This window comes from Cherax quadricarinatus, chromosome 12 (genome assembly GCF_038502225.1).
Source record: "Cherax quadricarinatus isolate ZL_2023a chromosome 12, ASM3850222v1, whole genome shotgun sequence".
Taxonomy (NCBI): domain Eukaryota; kingdom Metazoa; phylum Arthropoda; class Malacostraca; order Decapoda; family Parastacidae; genus Cherax; species Cherax quadricarinatus.
The window spans coordinates 27,361,906-27,381,803 of NC_091303.1; the positions used below are offsets into that span (position 1 = coordinate 27,361,906).

The following is a 19,898-nucleotide window of genomic DNA, read 5'->3' on the forward strand; positions in this document are numbered from 1 at the left end:
GAAGGAGGGGTGTTAATGTTGCAGTTTAAAAACTGTAGTGTAAAGCACCCTTCTGGCAAGACAGTGATGGAGTGAATGATGGTGAAAGTTTTTCTTTTTCGGGGCACCCTGCCTTGGTGGGAATCGGCCAGTGTGATAATAAAAAAAAAAAATTATTGGGCATAGTTTAGGGTGTGTTTGTGTCAGCAGCATGTTGTGTGCATTGTGTGTGTCAGTATCCTGTTGTGTGTATTATGAGAGTGTTAGCACTGTGTAATGTATCAGTACCATGCTTTGAGTATTGTGTGACAGTCTGTTGTATCATGTGTGTGTCAGTTTCCTTCTACTAGTGTCAGTCCAACATCCTAGGCCTTTTTCTTGTTTAGTTTAATACCAAGTGTGGGATCTTAAATCCATGAATGGTATTTTTGTACAGTATTAATGTAAATGTACTATAATATTACCTTGTGGTTATTGCTATTATGGTAGTATTAATTTTGTTATTGTGTCATCTCTAACCTAAGGTTTAGCCATGTGGAATTCTCTCAGCTAAACTGTTTTAGTGTATGTGGTATTGAGGTGGAACCTAGCAAATACCCACATCACTTGTAAACCTTGAGTGAATGACTTGGCTATAAGCAGATGGAGGCTTTAGGGGCCTGAAGGCAAGGTGTATTCAGGGTTTTGAGTTAGATATGAGCGGTCATAAATGACTTATAAACCATAATAGTTAACAAAAATAAAATAATATTTTACCTCCATGTAACTGCAAATGATGTCGTAGCATTGAAGGTCTATTAAAGATGCGGTCACACTTTTCACATTTATACTTCCGGTCTATAGTAACATTTTGAGGCAGTGTCTTATGTTCTATACGACAATGGCGTATTAATGCTCGTTTTGTGGTAAATGGCTGTCCACATATTTCACAGTTGTTTTTCTTGTGATACTGAGGGAAGAAACATGATAAGATTAATTATAAGAGCAAAAATTAATTCAGATTTTTTTTTAACTTACTGGAGTCCAAGGATAAAACACCTTCACCATCAGTATTTGTGGTTCGGTAATGTTTCAATGAACAACCACAACATCTACATTTCACTTTTCAAGTGCAAGCACTGTGTTTCCCAAAAAGCAAAGAAAAAATCCAAGGAATCAGTGTCCTCTGAATTCTTTAATAGATATTACCTGATCATATTCCTACAGCACGTCAAATCTACCACCACTTGTCCCTACTCACTCTTGATATAACAATCACACGTGCTCTCAACACCTTCACACCCTTTTTCCAATCTATCTTCAAGTGCCCCTACACAGTGGACCCTCGGTTTTCATGTTTAACCCTTAAATGGTCCAAATTTATACATGTATATACATGTACGTTCTCTCACGTAGTGCCCCAAATGTATATATACGTTTCCTTTGTGATTCATTCAACATTGGCACGATAAGCCTGAGTCACCTAGACATGAGAGAATGGGTGTGCGCACTCACTGTGCGTCATATGAAAAAAATTGGGGACGCCTGGGTACCATATGCTATTTTTTCCCATTAAAAAAGAAACGATTTTTTTTTCTCAAAAAATTTGGGGCGCTACGCGAGAGAAAGTATATATATGTTTGGACCGTTTAAAGGTTAATCCATTCCAGAGCGACTGGCGAAAACAGAAATTGGCAAAAACGGAAACCATTTTCCCCATAATAAATACGTAATGTAAATTCAATTAAAGTGGACCCCCGATTTACGATATTAATTAGGTCCTGAGAGCATATTGTAAAACGAAATTATTGTAAGTTGAATTAATTTTCCCCATAAGAAATAATGGAAATCAAATAATCCATTCCAGACACACCAAAGTATATAAAAAAAAAATTTTACCACATGAAATATACATTTTCCTACACACAAACAGAAGGATACATGCACAATATATTGTGTAATGAAGAATAAATGACACTTACCTTTATTGCAGATGTGGTGATGAGTGATGGGATGGGAGGAGGGGAGATGATGGAGGTGTACTTATTATTTTTTGGAAGGGGAATCCCCTTCCATAAGGACTTTTGGTAGCAAGTCCTTTTCTGGGGTTACTTCCCTTTTTCTTTTAACCCTTTGACTGTTTCGGTTGTACAGTGGACCCCCGCATACCGTACGCATCGCATACCATACAATCCGCATACCGGACGCTTTGATCGCTAAAATTTTGCCTCGCATACCGCCCAAAAACCCGCTCACCGCCCTTCGTCCGAGACGCGTCCAATGTGCGGCCTGAGCCAGCCTCATATGTTCCGCCGGTGGCATTGTTTACCAGCCAGCCTCCGCGGTAACATCCAAGCATACAATCGGAATATTTCGTATTATTACAGTGTTTTCGGTGCTTTATCTGGAAAATAAGTGACCATGGGCCCCAAGAAAGCTTCTAGTTCCAACCCTACAGCAATAAGGGTGAGAATTCCAATAGAGATGAAGAAAGAGATCATTGATAAGTATGAAAGTGGAGTGCGTGTCTCCGAGCTGGTCAGGTTGTACAAGAAACCCAAATCAACCATCTCTACTATTGTGGGCAACAGAAAGGCAATCAAGGAAGCTGTTCTTGCCAAAGGTTTAACTGTGTTTTCGAAACAGAGATCGCAAGTGATGGAAGATGTTGAGAGACTCTTATTGGTGTGGATAAATGAAAAACAGCTAGCAGGAGATAGCGTCTCTCAAGCGATCATAAGTGAAAAGGCTAGGAAGTTGCATGAGGATTTAATTAAAAAAAATGCCTGCAACTAGTGATGATGTGAGTGAATTTAAGGCCAGCAAAGGTTGGTTTGAGAGATTTAAGAAGCGTAGTGGCATACATAGTGTGATAAGGCATGGTGAGGCTGCCAGTTCGGACCACAAAGCAGCTGAAAAATATGTGCAGGAATTCAAGGAGTACATAGAAAGTGAAGGACTGAAACCTGAACAAGCGTTTAATTGTGATGAAACAGGCCTGTTTTGGAAGAAAATGCCAAGCAGGACCTACATTACTGAGGAGGAAAAGGCACTCCCAGGACATAAGCCTATGAAAGACAGGCTTACTTTGTTGATGTGTTCCAATGCTACTGGTGATTGCAAAGTGAAGCCTTTATTAGTGTATCACTCTGAAACTCCCAGACCGTTCAGGCAAAAGAATGTCCTCAAGGAGAATTTGTGTGTGCTGTGGAGGGCAAACAGTAAGGCATGGGTCACTAGGGACTTTTTCTATGACTGGTTACACCATGCATTTGCCCCCAATGTGAAAGATTACCTAACTGAAAAGAAATTAGAACTTAAGTGCCTCCTGGTGTTAGACAATGCCCCTGGTCATCCTACAGACGTGGCAGAGCGACTTTATGGGGACATGAAATTCATTAAGGTAAAGTTTTTGCCTCCTAATACCACTCCTCTCCTGCAGCCCATGGACCAGCAGGTTATTGCAAACTTCAAAAAACTGTACACAAAAGCTCTGTTTGAAAGGTGCTTTGTAGTGACCTCAGAAACTCAACTGACTCTAAGAGACTTTTGGAGAGATCACTTTAATATCCTCAACTGTGTAAACCTTATAGGTAAGGCTTGGGAGGGAGTGACTAAGAAGACCTTGAACTCTGCTTGGAAGAAACTGTGGCCAGAATGTGTAGACAAAAGGGATTTTGAAGGGTTTGAGGCTAACCCTGAGAGGATTATGCCAGTTGAGGAATCCATTGTGGCATTGGGAAAGTCCTTAGGGTTGGAGGTTAGTGGGGATGATGTGGAAGAGTTGGTGGAGGAGGACAATGAAGAACTAACCACTGATGAGCTGATAGATCAACTTCAAGAGCAAGAGGCCAGACCTGAGGAAACTGGTTCAGAGGAGGGGAGAGAGAAATTGAAGAAGTTGCCTACTACAAAGATTAAGGAAATCTGTGCAAAGTGGCTTGAAGTGCAAACCTTCATGGATGAAAATCACCCTCACACAGCTATTGCAAGCCGTGTTGGCAACCTGTACACTGACAATGTTGTGAAACACTTTAGGGAAGTCATAAAGGAACGAGAGGTACAGGCCACTATGGACAGATATGTTGTGCGAAAGAAGTCCAGTGACTCTGAAGCTGGTCCTAGTGGCATTAAAAGAAGAAGGGAAGTAACCCCAGAAAAGGACTCGACACCTCAAGTCTTAATGGAAGGGGATTCCCCTTCTAAACACTAACACTCTCTCTCCCCTCCTCCCATCCCATCAATCATCACCAGATCTTCAATAAAAGTAAGTGTCATGTAATTGTGCATGCCTTTTTCAGTTTGTGTGTATTAAAATTAACATTTCATGTGGTAAAAAATTTTTTTTTTCATACTTTTTGGTGTCTTGCACGGATTAATTTGATTTCCATTATTTCTTATGGGGAAAATTCATTCGCATACCGAACATTTCGCATAACAACCAGCCCTCTTGCACGGATTAAGGTCGCTATGCGGGGGTCCATTGTATATATATACGTCTTACGAGCCACTGTGTTTGACGTATTAATATGCATAAATTCTAGCGGCATCAAATCAAGGAGGAGAAAGCTGGTAGGCCCACATGTGAGAGAATGGGTCTCCATGGTCAGTGTGCATCATATAAAAAAAATTGGGGAGCCAGTGGTGCAATGTGGGAATGCCATTTCAGTAGTTCTTGTTCAGCATGCCTAGCGGTAAGAAATATGTGACTCAAACCATACCACAGGCGGGGATAGAACCCGCAATCAGAGAGTCTCAAAACTCCAGACTGTCGCGTTAGCCACTGGACTAGCGAGTCTGGAGTTTTGAGACTCTCTGATCGCGGGTTCTATCTCCGCCCGTGGTATGGTTTGTTTACAATCGTGTCATTACGATTTCGTGAGTCAAATATGTGACTCCCCGGCAAATCTGAGACTCTACTCTTCCCAAGTGATGCTCTAATACAGATGGAAGTGTCAGTAAAGATCAATTTTATGGTTTTGAGGAGTTTGTGACCAAAAGCAATGCCCAGGATACCAGAAGAATGAAGGAGAATGAAGAATGTAGGAGAAAGAGAGAGAATGAGGGAGACAGATAATTAGATAGGATGGAGGGTAAGAATGATGGAGAATGAAGGAGAATGAAGAACGAAGGAGAAAGAGAGAGAATGAGGGAGAAAGATAATTAGATAGGATGGAGGGGAAGGAGCATCCGACCCCATTGTTTTGACAGGCAGTAGGGGGAGTAAGTAATGAGACAATATGTCATTTTGACAGCTGCTACCCTGACTCAAAACAATTAGAAGCCACACACTCACACACAAGACAAGCTTGCTGAATGAAGATAATAGCAGTTATATGAAAGTATCCAGTGACTATATATATTTTTTTTTTGCAACAAACCGGCCGTATCCCACCAAGGCAGGGTGGCCCAAAAAGAAAAGCGAAAGTTTCTCTTTTTAAATTTAGTAATTTATAAGGGAGAAGGGATTACTAGCCCCTTGCTCCCAGCATTTTAGTCGCCTCTTACAACACGCATGGCTTACGGAGGAAGAATTCTGTTCCACTTCCCCATGGAGATCAGAGGAAATAAACAAGAACAAGAACTAGAAAGAAAATAGAAGAAAACCCAGAGGGGTGTGTATATATATGCTTGTACATGTATGTGTAGTGTGACCTAAGTGTAAGTAGAAGTAGCAAGACGTACCTGAAATCTTGCATGTTTATGAGACAGAGAAAAGGACACCAGCAATCCTACCATCACGTAAAATAATTACTGGCTTTCATTTTACACTCACCTGGCAGGATGGTAGTACCTCCCTGGGTGGTTGCTGTCTACCAACCTACTACCTAGAGTGACTATATATGTGTATATATATTACAGAAACCAGAAGGAAGGAAGGAAGGAAGAAGAGAAGGAAGGAAGGATGAGATGAAAGGAAGGAAGGAAAGATAAAGGAAGGAAGGAAAGGAATGCAGGAAGGATGGAATGATGACACACAACCATTTACCTAGGATAACTATGTAACACAACTGCCTGCTAATACTTTGAAGAAAACTGCTCAGACAAGGTGTTTTGTCTTTGCACATAAAAAAAAAATGCCCACAAAAATGCAGACACACTGGTTTTATGTGAAAGGAGTGTAAAACACCATTGTGTATGAAACCATGTTTCAAAGAGTTCCACAAGCTGCAGAACTTCTAGGAACATGTCCAGTGACTGTACATTTATATATATATATATATACATACATACATACATACATACATACATACATACATACATACATACATATATATATATATATATATATATATATATATATATATATATATATATATATATACACACACACACACACATAATATGCCAAGTGAGCATAAAACGAAAGCCTGTAATTGTTTTACATGATGGTAGGATTGCTGATGTCTTTTGTCTGTCTCATAAATATGCAAGATTACAGGTATGTCTTGCTACTTCTACTTACACTTAGGTCACACTACACATACATGTACACATTTATTTATACACACTCATCTGAGTTTTCTTTGATTTTATCTTAATAGTTCTTGGTCTTATTACTTTTCCTTTTATATCCATGGGGAAGTGGAATCTTTCCTCCGTAAGCCATGCGTGTTGTAAAAGTCAACTAAAATGCCGGGAAAAATGGGCTAGTAACCCCTTTTCCTGTAAAGATTACTAAAAAGAATAAGAAGAAGAAAATTGTCAAAGTGGGAAGTCTGAATGTGCGTGGATGTTGTGGAAATGATAAGAAAGAGATGATTGTGGATGTTATGAATGAGAAGAAGCTGGATGTCCTGGCTTTAAGTGAAACAAAGCTGAAGGGGGTGGGAGAGTTTCAATGGAAGGAATAAATGGGATTAGGTCAAGGGCTTCAGATAGAGTTAGAGCTAAAGAAGGAGTAGCAATAATGTTGAAGGATAAGCTATGGCAGGAAAAGAGGGACTATAAATGTATTAATTCAAGGATTATGTGGAGTAAAATAAAGATTGGATGTAAAAAGTGGGTTATAATAAGTGTGTATGCACCTGGAGAAGAGAGAAGTGTAGAGGAGAGAGAGAGATTTTGGGAAATGTTGAGTGAATGCATGGGGAGTTTTGAATCAAGTGTGAGAGTAATGGTGGTTGGGGATTTCAATGCTAAAGTGGGTAAAAATGTTATGGAGGGAGTAGTAGGTAAATTTGGGGTGCCAGGGGTAAATGTAAATGGGGAGCCTTTAATTGAACTATGTGTAGAAAGAGATTTGGTAATAAGTAATACATATTTTATGAAAAAGAGGATAAATAAATATACAAGGTATGATGTAGCACGTAATGAAAGTAGTTTATTAGATTATGTATTGGTGGATAAAAGGTTGATGGGTAGGCTCCAGGATGTACATGTTTATAGAGGGGCAACTGATATATCGGATCATTATTTAGTTGTAGCTACAGTTAGAGTAAGAGGTAGATGGGAAAAGAGGAAGGTGGCAACAACAAGTAAGAGGGAGGTGAAAGTGTATAAACTAAGGGAGGAGGAAGTTCAGGTGAGATATAAGCGACTATTGGCAGAAAGGTGGGCTAGTGCAAAGATGAGTAGTGGGGGGGTTGAAGAGGGTTGGAATAGTTTTAAAAATGCAGTATTAGAATGTGGGGCAGAAGTTTGTGGTTATAGGAGGGTGGGGGCAGGAGGAAAGAGGAGTGATTGGTGGAATGATGAAGTAAAGGGTGTGATAAAAGAGAAAAAGGTAGCTTATGAGAGGTTTTTACAAAGCAGAAGTGTTATAAGAAGAGCAGAGTATATGGAGAGTAAAAGAAAGGTAAAGAGAGTGCAAAAGGAGAGCAGATGATAGAGTAGGAGAGGCACTGTCAAGAAATTTTAATGAAAATAAGAAAAAATTTTGGAGTGAGTTAAACAAGTTAAGAAAGCCTAGGGAAAATATGGATTTGTCAGTTAAAAACAGAGTAGGGGAGTTAGTAGATGGGGAGATGGAGGTATTAGGTAGATGGCGAGAATATTTTGAGGAACTTTTAAATGTTAAGGAAGAAAGAGAGGCAATAATTTCATGCACTGGTCAGGGAGGTATACCATCTTTTAGGAGTGAAGAAGAGCAGAATGTAAGTGTGGGGGAGGTACATGAGGCATTAAGTAGAATGAAAGGGGGTAAAGCAGCTGGAACTGATGGGATCATGACAGAAATGTTAAAAGCAGGGGGGGATATAGTGTTGGAGTGGTTGGTATTTTTGTTTAATAAATGTATGAATGAGGGGAAGGTACCTAGGGATTGGCAGAGAGCATGTATAGTCCCTTTATATAAAGGGAAAGGGGACAAAAGAGACTGTAAAAATTATAGAGGAATAAGTTTACTGAGTATACCAGGAAAAGTGTACGGTAGGGTTATAATTGAAAGAATTAGAGGTAAGACAGAATGTAGGATTGCGGATGAGCAAGGAAGTTTCAGAGTGGGTAGGGGATGTGTAGATCAAGTGTTTACATTGAAGCATATATGTGAACAGTATTTAGATAAAGGTAGGGAAGTTTTTATTGCATTTATGGATTTAGAAAAGGCATATGATAGAGTGGATAGAGGAGCAATGTGGCAGATGTTGCAAGTGTATGGAATAGGTGGTAAGTTATTAAATGCTGTAAAGAGTTTTTATGAGGATAGTGAGGCTCAGGTTAGGGTGTGTAGAAGAGAGGGAGACTACTTCCCGGTAAAAGTAGGTCTTAGACAGGGATGTGTAATGTCACCATGGTTGTTTAATATATTTATAGATGGGGTTGTAAAGGAAGTAAATGCTAGGGTGTTCGGGAGAGGGGTGGGATTAAATTTTGGGGAATCAAATTCAAAATGGGAATTGACACAGTTACTTTTTGCTGATGATACTGTGCTTATGGGAGATTCTAAAGAAAAATTGCAAAGGTTAGTGGATGAGTTTGGGAATGTGTGTAAAGGTAGAAAGTTGAAAGTGAACATAGAAAAGAGTAAGGTGATGAGGGTATCAAATGATTTAGATAAAGAAAAATTGGATATCAAATTGGGGAGGAGGAGTATGGAAGAAGTGAATGTTTTCAGATACTTGGGAGTTGACGTGTCGGCGGATGGATTTATGAAGGATGAGGTTAATCATAGAATTGATGAGGGAAAAAAGATGAGTGGTGCATTGAGGTATATGTGGAGTCAAAAAATGTTATCTATGGAGGCAAAGAAGGGAATGTATGAAAGTATAGTAGTAACAACACTCTTATATGGGTGTGAAGCTTGGGTGGTAAATGCAGCAGCGAGGAGATGGTTGGAGGCAGTGGAGATGTCCTGTTTAACCCTTTGAGGGTCGACAGGCCCTCTCCGAAACTCGTTCTCAGGGTCGGCCAAATTTCAAAAAAAAAAAATTATTTTTTCTTATGAAAAAATAGAGTTTTTTTTTTCTAAACATTATAGGATAAACAAAAAAAATTTACCATCAATACTTACGGAGATATGGATGCATGAAGTTTGCAGAAAATGAGCCGCGTATGGCAACAGCGGCGACTGCCGCTCACCCGGTAAACTTTAGTTTACTTGTATTTGAAGGTTTGTTGTTTTTTTCATTATTTTATTTTTTCACATAACTTATGTGGCCTGTGAGACCAAAGTAAGGTGCAATGTACATATATACACTCGTTGTATACAACACAATAAGCACACAAACATAATTATCAATATATTGTTTACAAAACTTGTTTACAAAAACAAACAATACAAAACATTGTTTATTATTATTGTTCTATAATATATATACCAATATACAGTCACTGAACATATTCCTATTAGTTCTGCAGCTTGTGGAACTCTGAAACATGGTGTCATACACAATGGTGTTTTATCTTTCTCCCTCATTCTATCTCTTTCAATCTGTCTCTCTCTTTCTATCTGTCTGTCTATCTCTGTCTCACAGGTACACATAAATACAAGTATACATAGTATAAATTACCTAGGATAACCCAAGAAATCCAGACAAAGTGCTATACTCTGCTTGAAGATGTGAGTAAAAGTGATGACACAGTCTTGTGGCTCTCTGAGACAGAGAGCTAGACGGATAGACAGATAGACAGGGAGCTTGACAGACAGACAAATAGACAGACAGAAATGTTAGTGTACCAGTACCAGTGTACTAGTGTTCCACCCTCCTCCTCCTCTTCTTCCTCTTCCTCCTCTTACCCCTACTCTTCCTCCTCTTCCCCCTACTCTTCCTCCTCTTCCCCCTACTCTTCCTCATACTCTTCCTCTTCCTCCTACTCTTCCTCTTCCTCCTCCTCCTCTTCCTCCTCCTCCTCTTCTTCCTCTTCCTCCTCTTCCCCCTAATCTTCCTCCTACTATTCCTCTTCCTCCTCCTCTTCCTCTTATTCCTCTTCCTCCTACTCTTCCTCTTCCTCCTCCTCCTCTTCCTCCTCCTCCTCTTCTTCCTCTTCCCCTACTCTTCCTCCTTCTCCTTCTCCTCCTCCTCCATAGTGTAAATTACCAGGAGTCGGCAGCTGTCAAAATGACATATTGTCTCATTACTCACTCCCCCTCCCGCCTGTCAAAACAATGGGGTCGGATGCTGCTTCCCTTCCTCCATTCTATCTAATTATCTTTCTCCCTCATTCTATCTGTCTGTTTATCTCTGTCTCACAGGTACACATAAATACAAGTATACATAGTATAAATTACCTAGGATAACCCGAGAAACCCAGACAAAGTGCTATACTCTGCTTGAAGATGTGAGTAAAAGTGATGACGCAGTCTTGTGGCTCTCTGAGACAGAGAGCTAGACGGATAGACAGGGAGCTTGACAGACAGGCAAATAGACAGACAGAAATGTTAGTATACCAGCAAAAACAAAGGGAGGGCGATGTTCATCTCATCTTTTGGCATCAGCTCTACCCTCATTTACCCTCATCAAACGTCAGCACTTATCAGATGTTATCTCCCCTTATCTTGTTACTGTCATGGGTGAACATTTATTATTACATATTATTATTATTACCTATTATTATTATTATGTATTAATATTATGTATTATTATTATTATGTATTATTGTTATCATTACGTATTCTTCTTCTTCCTCCTCCTCTTCTTCCTCCTCCTCCTCCTCCTCCTCTTCCTCCTCCTCCTCCTCCTCCTCCTCCTCCTGCCTCCTCCTCCTCTTGCCTCCTCCTCCTCTTGCCTCCTCCTCCTCTGCCTCCTCCTCCTCTGCCTCCTCCTCCTCCTCCATTCTTGGAACAAGTTTGAAGAGCTTGTAGTTCATAATCACTATCACTATCATCACCAATGCTCACATCTGAGTCTGGGATTTTGGAAAATAGGAGTTTCCTCTTTGATTCTGGTACAACTGAACGTGAACAAGACAGCCCAGCACCAGAGGTAGAAGGCTGTGGGTTGTCTGGGTTTTCCTCACTATTACCCATATTATGGTCATTAGTTTCGGTCAAAACCTCACCAGAACCTTGAAACTCATCTTCACTGTCACTTCCATCTGTATTAGAACTGTCACTGGGGAACAAAAGTGTCCCAATTCGCCGAGGAGTGAGGAACTTCTTACCGCAGGGCACGGTGGAAATTGTGTACTATGATGGCATTCCCATAATGCACCACTGGGTCCCAGATTTTTTTCCTACTGTGCACACCCACCACACAGACCCATTCTCTCACATCTAGGCTTATCAGCCTTTTCCTGCGAGATTTGAGGCCGCTAGAATTTATGCGTACTAGTACGTCAAAAACCCCTATGCATAAGACGTACTAGTACGACCAAAACCCTCAAAGGGTTAAGGGCAATGTGTGGTGTAAATATTATGCAGAAAATTCGGAGTGTGGAAATTAGGAAAAGGTGTGGAGTTAATAAAAGTATTAGTCAGAGAGCAGAAGAGGGGTTGTTGAGGTGGTTTGGTCATTTAGAGAGAATGGATCAAAGTAGAATGACATGGAAAGCATATAAATCTATAGGGGAAGGAAGGCGGGGTAGGGGTCGTCCTCGAAAGGGTTGGAGAGAGGGGGTAAAGGAGGTTTTGTGGGCAAGGGGCTTGGACTTCCAGCAAGCGTGCATGAGCGTGTTAGATAGGAGTGAATGGAGACGAATGGTACTTGGGACCTGACGATCTGTTGGAGTGTGAGCAGGGTAATATTTAGTGAAGGGATTCAGGGAAACCGGTTATTTTCATATAGTTGGACTTGAGTCCTGGAAATGGGAAGTACAATGCCTGCACTTTAAAGGAGGGGTTTGGGATATTGGCAGTTTGGAGGGATATGTTGTGTATCTTTATATGTGTATGCTTCTAAACTGTTGTATTCTGAGCACCTCTGCAAAAACAGTGATAATGTGTGAGTGTGGTGAAAGTGTTGAATGATGATGAAAGTATTTTCTTTTTGGGGATTTTCTTTCTTTTTTGGGTCACCCTGCCTTGGTGGGAGACGGCTGACTTGTTGAAAAAAAAAAAAAAAATATACACACACACACACACACACACCTACCATCCGACTTACGACCTGCTCGACATACGACCACTTGACTAATGACCGTGTTTTTTATGCCAAATTTCTGGGAAATAAGCAACTATTTGTGTTGTACACAGCGTTTATCCTAAACCTTACAGTATAAAATACAGTACTAACAGCATAAAAAGTAAAGTAAAACATGAAATGCCAAAATAAAACAATAAAATAAAGTCATTACAAAAATGTGATGTTGATATTCAGTAGTAAAGTTTGACTTATGTCCATTTCTACTTACGACCGGTTTCTCGGAACCAAACTTGGTCGTAAGTCGGATGGTACCTGTATTATAAAACAAGAGTAATAAACAAACCATACCACGAGCGGGGATAGAACCCGCGATCAGAGAGTCTCAAAACTCCAGACTGTCGCGTTAGCCACTGGACCAGCTAGCCACAATAAGATTCGTCCAACTAGGTATATTTCTACACCATAGAGGTTAGCATAGGCACCACTGTGACCACAAATGCAAGTTTTACAGACAAATCTCCAGCTAGTGTGGCCATGACGAACTCTAGCTCAAGTACCCTCAAAGCTGTTAACATGACTCATGAAATCGTAATGACATGATTGCAAACAAACCATACCACGGGCGGGGATAGAACCTGCGATCAGAAAGTCTCAAAGCTCCAGACCGTCGCGTTAGCCACTGGACCAGCTAGCCACAATAAGATTCGTCCAACTAGGTATATTTCTGCACCATAGGAAGGTTAGCATAGGCACCACTGTGACCACAAATGCAAGTTTTTTACAGACGAATCTCCAGCTAGTGTGGCCGTGACGAACTCTAGCTCAAGTCCCCTCAAAGCCGTTAACATGACTCACGAAATCGTAGTGACACAACTGCAAACAAACCATATCACAGGCAGGGATAGAACCCGCGATCAGAAAGTCTCAAAACTCCAGACCGTCGCTTTAGCCACTGGACCAGCTAGCCACAATAAGAAATATCACAATAAGAAATATCAGAAATTTGCAATTTGGCCAATTTCACGAAAATTAAAAAATATGACAATTTCAAAATAGGTTCCAGAATGAATGATGCAGACATTCCTAGCTCTAAAATAACATTTTCTTTGTTCATCAGTCATGTCTCCAGGCCCCTCTGATATTAGTCTTGCTTTCTATTTTGAATTTTTATTCAAACAAAAAATAGAAGATTTACTGTTATGCAGTATTCTAATACAGTGGTCCCTCAATAATCGTCCGTAATCCGTTCCTGGAAGTGGGACTATTATCGAAATGGACGATTTACGAATCAATTTTCCCCATAAGAAATAATGTAAATTCAATTAATCCGTTCTTGACACCCAGAAGTATTAAAACAAAAAATTTTTTTACATGAAACATAGATGTAGTACATAAACAACACAGTGGCACATGATGAATTAAACATTAACAGAATAACACTTACCTTTATTGGCGATTCTTCTTTGTGTATGGAAGACTGGAGAAGGAGACTGATTGGATGAATTACTGTTTGGAAGGGGAATCCCCTTCCATCAACACCTTGGGTACCAATTGCTTTTCTGGGGTTACTTCTCTTCTCTGTTTCTTAATGCCACTAGGACCACCTTGAGAGTCACTGGAGTCCTGTCTCGCAAAAAAACTGTCCAGAGAGCTCTGTTTCTGGCGTCTCTTTAAAACTTCCCTAAAATGGGCCAAGACTCTGTCACTGTACAAGTTGCCGATATGGCTTGCAACATCCTTCTCTGGGTGATGTTTCTCCATAAATCTTTCCATCCTACCCCACATTTCAAAAATCTCCTTAATTTCTGAAGAAGGCACCTTCCTCCATCTCTCTTCCTCCTCCTCTGCAGCAAGATTCAGAGCTGCCATCTGTTGCTGTTCCTGCTGAAGCTCCTCAGTGGTTAGCTCTTTGTTGTGGTCCTCCACCAACTCTTCCACATCCTCCAAACTCACATCCAACCCCATGGAAGCCCCCAGTGCCACAATGGATTTAACAACTGACATAGGCTCATCAGGGTCAGCCCCAAACCCTTCAGAATTCCTCTTGTGGACACAATCTGGCCACAATTTTCTCCAAGCAGAGTTCAAAGTCCTGGTAGTCACTTCCTCCCAAGCCTTACCTATAAGTTAGGTAAGACACATATGCAACAGTTAGACAACTTTATTCCGAAACGTTTCGCCTACACAGTAGGCTTCTTCAGTCGAATACAGAAAGTAGGCAGGAACAGTAGAGATGTGAAGACGATGTAATCAGTCCATCACCCTAAAAGTCGTAGAATTTGAGGTTGTCAGTCCCTCGGCCTGGAGAAGTTCAGTTCCATAGTCAGGAACTATCTGAAGATCAAGCGACAGTGCGGAGACTTAAATACTGTCGGAAGGAGAGGTGCAGGGTAGTAGTAGTAGTAGTAGTAGTAGTAGTAGTAGTAGTGAGAGGCAACTGAGAGGTCATGTCCCTCTCAGATCCAACCCTTCTCACTTGAAAAGCTTGTCCAAAGTGTTTTCTGTACCAAGATGCCACGTGTTGCAGTGTCTGACAAGATGAACATCAAAATGGTATACAATACCGACAGGTTGTTAGGTAAGACACACATGCAACAGTTAGACAACTTTATTCCGAAACGTAGGCTTCTTCAGTCCATCACCCGGAATAAAGTTGTCTAACTGTTGCATATGTGTCTTACCTAACAACCTGTCGGTATTGTATACCATTTTGATGTTCATCTTACCTATAAGGCTTACACAATGGAGAATACTGAAATGTTCTTTCCAAAAATCTTGTAGGGTCAAGTGAGTGTCTGAGGTCACATTCAAGCACCTTTCAAACATTGCTTTGGTGTAGAGTTTTTTAAAGTTTGCAATGACCTGCTGGTCCATGGGTTGGAGGAGAGGAGTGGTATCCAGGGGCAAGAACTTTACTGTGATGAACCCAAACTCCTTCAGAATTAGGTCATCCAAGTTTGGAGGATGAGCAGGTGCATTGTCCATTACTAGGAGGCACTTGAGATCCAATTTCTTTTCCAGGAGGTAATTCTTCACACTAGGGCCAAACACTTCGTTGAACCACTCTACAAAAATTTCCCTCGTGACCCATGCCTTACTATTAGATTTCCAAAACACACACAATTTACTCTTCATAACATTGTTTTTCCTGAACACTCTGGGATTTTCAGAATGGTACACTAGTAATGGCTTCACTTTGAAATCCCCACTAGCATTAGCATAGAACATTAGCGTCAGCCTGTCTTTCATAGGCTTGTGTCCTGGCATTGCCTTTTCCTCTTGTGTAATGAAGGTCCTCTTTGGCATTTTCTTCCAAAAGAGGCCTGTTTCGTCACAACTGAACACTTGTTCAGGTTTCAGTCCTTCACTGTTTATGTACTCCTGGAATTCATGCACATATTTTTCAGCTGCCTTGTGGTCCGAACTGGCAGCCTCACCATGCCTTACCACACTGTGTATGCCAGTACGTTTCTTAAATCTCTCAAACCAGCCTTTGCTAGCCTTAAATTCACTCACATCATCACTAGTTGCAGGCAATTTCTTTACCAAATCGTCATGCAACTGCCTAGCCTTTTCACAAATAAGCGACGTCATAAGACTGTCTCCTGCTAATTGTTTCTCATTTGTCCACACCAATAATAACTTCTCAACATCTTCGAGTACTGGTGATCTCATTTTTGTCAGCATATTTACCCCCTTTGCAACAACAGCGTCCTTGATTTCCTTTTTCTTGGCTATGATGGAAGATATGGTTGTACGGGATTTGTTATACATCCTGGCCAGTTCGCCCATACGTACGCCACTATCATATTGTTCAATGATGTTTTTCTTAAATTCAATCGTATTTCTCACCTTCTTTACCAAAGGCTTGGCACTAGGAGCTTTCTTTGGAGCCATGGTAGCTTATTTCGCACTTAAATAACTTGCAAGCACTAAAATAAATGAAATATTATGAAATATTTCACTGGAGCACGTGAGGGGACCGTCGCTCACTTATAAACAATAGCACACTGGCTGGGAAGGAAAGGCTGAGGCGGCCCGAGTCCGTTCAGACCGTGCATACGCGTCTGGGACGAAGGACTATTAGCGAGTTACCGGACCATTTCCGAGCCAATATTTTGACGAAAAAACAGGACTATTTCCGAAATGGACGACTTTCAGGCAGGACGATTATTGAGGGACCACTGTAATTGTATAAATAATGTCAACCCATTCATGACTGCATGTCAGAATGGCTAGTTGGACATTTATTGGACAACGGCATCATTTGTTTACTTTTGAACATCGGCAAAAATCAAACATTTCCCCTATTTTGACATCCATTTGCAAGTTGTTTTTATAGTAAAACCAATCAAAATCACCTCTATTTCTATAATATGTTTTCTATTCTATCAAATGAGACCAAGAAAACGAGAATACAACCATAAATACTATACAAAAATAGACCACAAAGTCGACATTTTACTAAAAAAAAAAAACGGTCAGAGTTTTTTTTCACATTATGCACTGCGTGCTGCAGGATTTCCTTTATATGGTGCACATTGACCACACAGACCTATTCTCTCACATGTGGGCCTACCAGGTTTCTCCTACTTGATTTGAAGCTGCTAGAATTTATGAGCATATATACGTCAAAAACGGTGGCTTGTATGACGTATATATACGACCGAAACAGTCAAGGGGCTAATCTTTGAAGAAGGCAACTTCCTCAATTTTTCTCTCCCCTCCTCTGAAGCAATTTCCTCAGTTGTGGCCTCTTGCTGTTGCAGATGCTCTTGCAGCTCGTCAGTGGTTAGTTCTTCATCGCTGTCCTCAACCAACTCTTCCACATCCTCCCCACTAACCTCCAACCCCATGGACTTCTCAAATGCCACAATAGATTCCACAACTGGCACAGGCTCCTGAGGGTTAGCCCCAAACCCTTGAAAATCCCTCTCTTCTACACATTGTGACCATAATTTCCTCCAAGCAGAGTTCAAGGTCCTCTTAGTCACTCCCTCCGAAGCCTTACCTATACGGTTTACACAATTGAGGACACTAAAGTGATCTTTCTAAAGCTCTCTTAGGTTCAATCGAGCATCTGAGGTCACTTCAAAGCACTTTTGAAACATTGCTTTGGTGTACAGTTTTTTGAAATTTGAAATGACCTGCTGGTCCATGGGCTGGAGGAGAGGAGTGGTATTAGGAGGCAAGAATTTCACTTTAATGAAACTCAACTCCCCTGAAATTCACTCTGCCAAGTCTGAAGGATGACCAGGAGCATTGTCTAATACCATGAGGCACTTAAGCACCAATTTATTTTCCAGGAGGTAATTTTTCACTGTGGGGCCAAAAACATGGTAAAACCAGTCACAGAAAAAGTCCTTAGTGACCCATGCCTTACTGTTTGCCCTCCACATCAGACAAATTAGCCTTGATGACATTCTTTTTCCTGAACACTCTGGGAGTTTCAGAGTGATATACGAGTAGAGCCTTCACTCTGCAATCACCACTAGTATTACTACACAACATTAAGGTTAGCCTGTCTTTCATAGGCTTGTGTCCTGGCGGTACTTTTTCCTCCTGTGCATTGTAGGTCCTGTTTGGCATTTTCTTCCAAAACAACCCTGTTTTGCCACAATTAAACACTTGTTGGGGTTTCAATCCTTCAGCCTCAATGTACCCCTTGAATTCCTGCACACATTTTTCAGCTGCTTTTTGGCTCGAACTGGCAGCCTCGCCATGCCTTAGTACACTATGTATGCCACTACGATTCTTAAATCTCTCAAACCAACCTTTGCTGGCCTTAAATTCACTCACATCACCACTAGTTGCAGGCATTTTTTTAATTAAATCGTCATGCAACTGCCTTGCCTTTTCACATATGATCGCTTGAGAGATGCTATCTACTGCTATCTGTTTTTCGTTTATCCACACCAATAACAGTCTCTCAACATATTCGAGTACTTGCGATCTGTGTTTCGTAAAGATACTTGCACCTTTTGCAACAACAGCTTCCTTGATTGCCTCTTTGTTGGCCAGGATAGTAGCGATGGTTGACTGGGGTTTGTTGTACAACCTGGCCAGCTCAGAGGCATGCACTCCACTTTGAAACTTATTATCTCTTTCTTCATTTCAATAGTAATTTTCACCCTTTTTACCACAGGGTTTGCACTAGAAGCTTTCTTTGGGCCCATGGTGGCTTATTTAGCAGTTACAAGCACTAAAAACACTGGAATAATACAAAATGTTCTGAATGTATGCATGGAAACAACCACACTGGCTTGTAAACATTGGCACACTAACTGAAGGCAGGCCAGCTGAGGCGCGCTCAGGCCAGCCAGATGCGTGGACGCGTACGGGACGAATGATGTAAGTCGAGTTTTTCAACGTAGGTCAGGGTCAAATTTTTATGCTGACAAGCATCGTAAGTTGGTTTTATCGTAGGTTTCGGTCATCGTAAGTCAGGGGCCCACTGTAATCTGTTCTAGACACCCAGAAGTAGTAACAAAAAAATTTTTTCTACCCTAAAGATAGATTTACATACACAAAACAATGAACATGCAACATGACACTTACCTTTATTGAAGGCTGTTGTTGATGGATGGAGGACAGGGAGGAGGGGAGAGGGAAGAGAGGTTATTGTTTGGAAGGGGAATCCCCCTCCAGAAGGACTCTAGGTACCAAGTCCTTATCTGGGGTCACTTCCCTCCTTTGTTTTTTAATGCCACTAGGACCAGCTTGCGAGTCACTGGACCCGTCGCACAAAATATATGTCCAGATAGGTCTGTTTCTGGCATCTCTTTAAGATTTGCCTAAAATGGGACATGGCATTGTCACTGTAAAAGTTGCCAGCATGGATTGCAACAGCTTTCTCAGGGTGATGTTCCTCCACAAATGAATGCACTTTATTCCACATTGCACAAATCTCCTTAATCTTTGAAGAAGGCACCTTCTTTCTTCTCTCTTCCTCCTCCTCTGAAGCAATTTCTTGAGCTGTGGTCTGTTGCTGTTGCAGATGAAGCTCTTGCAGCTCATCAGCGGTTAGCTCTTGATTGTGGTCCTCCACCAACTCTTCCACATCCTGGCCACTCACATCCAACCCCTTGGAATTCCCCAATGCCACAAATGATTGCACAACAGGTGTAGGGTCAACAGGGTCAGCCTCAAACCCTTCAAAATCCTTCTTTTGGACACAATCTGGCCACAATTTTTCCCATGCAGAGGTCATCGTCCTGGAAGTCACTCCCTGCCAAGCCTTATCTATAAGGCTTATGCAATAGAAAATATTGAAGTGATTCCTCTAGAACTCTCTTAGGGTCAACTCAGAGTCTGAGGTTATGTTAAAGCACCTTTGAAACATTGACTTGGTGTACAGTTTTTTGAAGTTTGCAATGATCTGCTGGTCCATGGGCTGGATGAGAGGAGTAGTGTTAGGAGACAAGAACTTCACTGTTACAAAACTGAATTCCTTAGACAATTGGTCTTCCAAATCTGGAG

General features: G+C 41.1%; 1 protein-coding gene across 1 annotated transcript in view; it reads right to left on the bottom strand.

Annotated features, from left to right (window-relative positions):
- LOC128686607 (uncharacterized) overlaps window positions 1-19,898 on the bottom strand; it is a 131,951-nt gene that overhangs the window by 61,532 nt on the left and 50,521 nt on the right. The window contains exon 5 of the mRNA XM_070084293.1: window positions 736-928. Within this exon, the coding sequence (XP_069940394.1) occupies window positions 736-928 (193 nt within the window). The remainder of the gene's footprint in view (window positions 1-735; window positions 929-19,898) is intronic.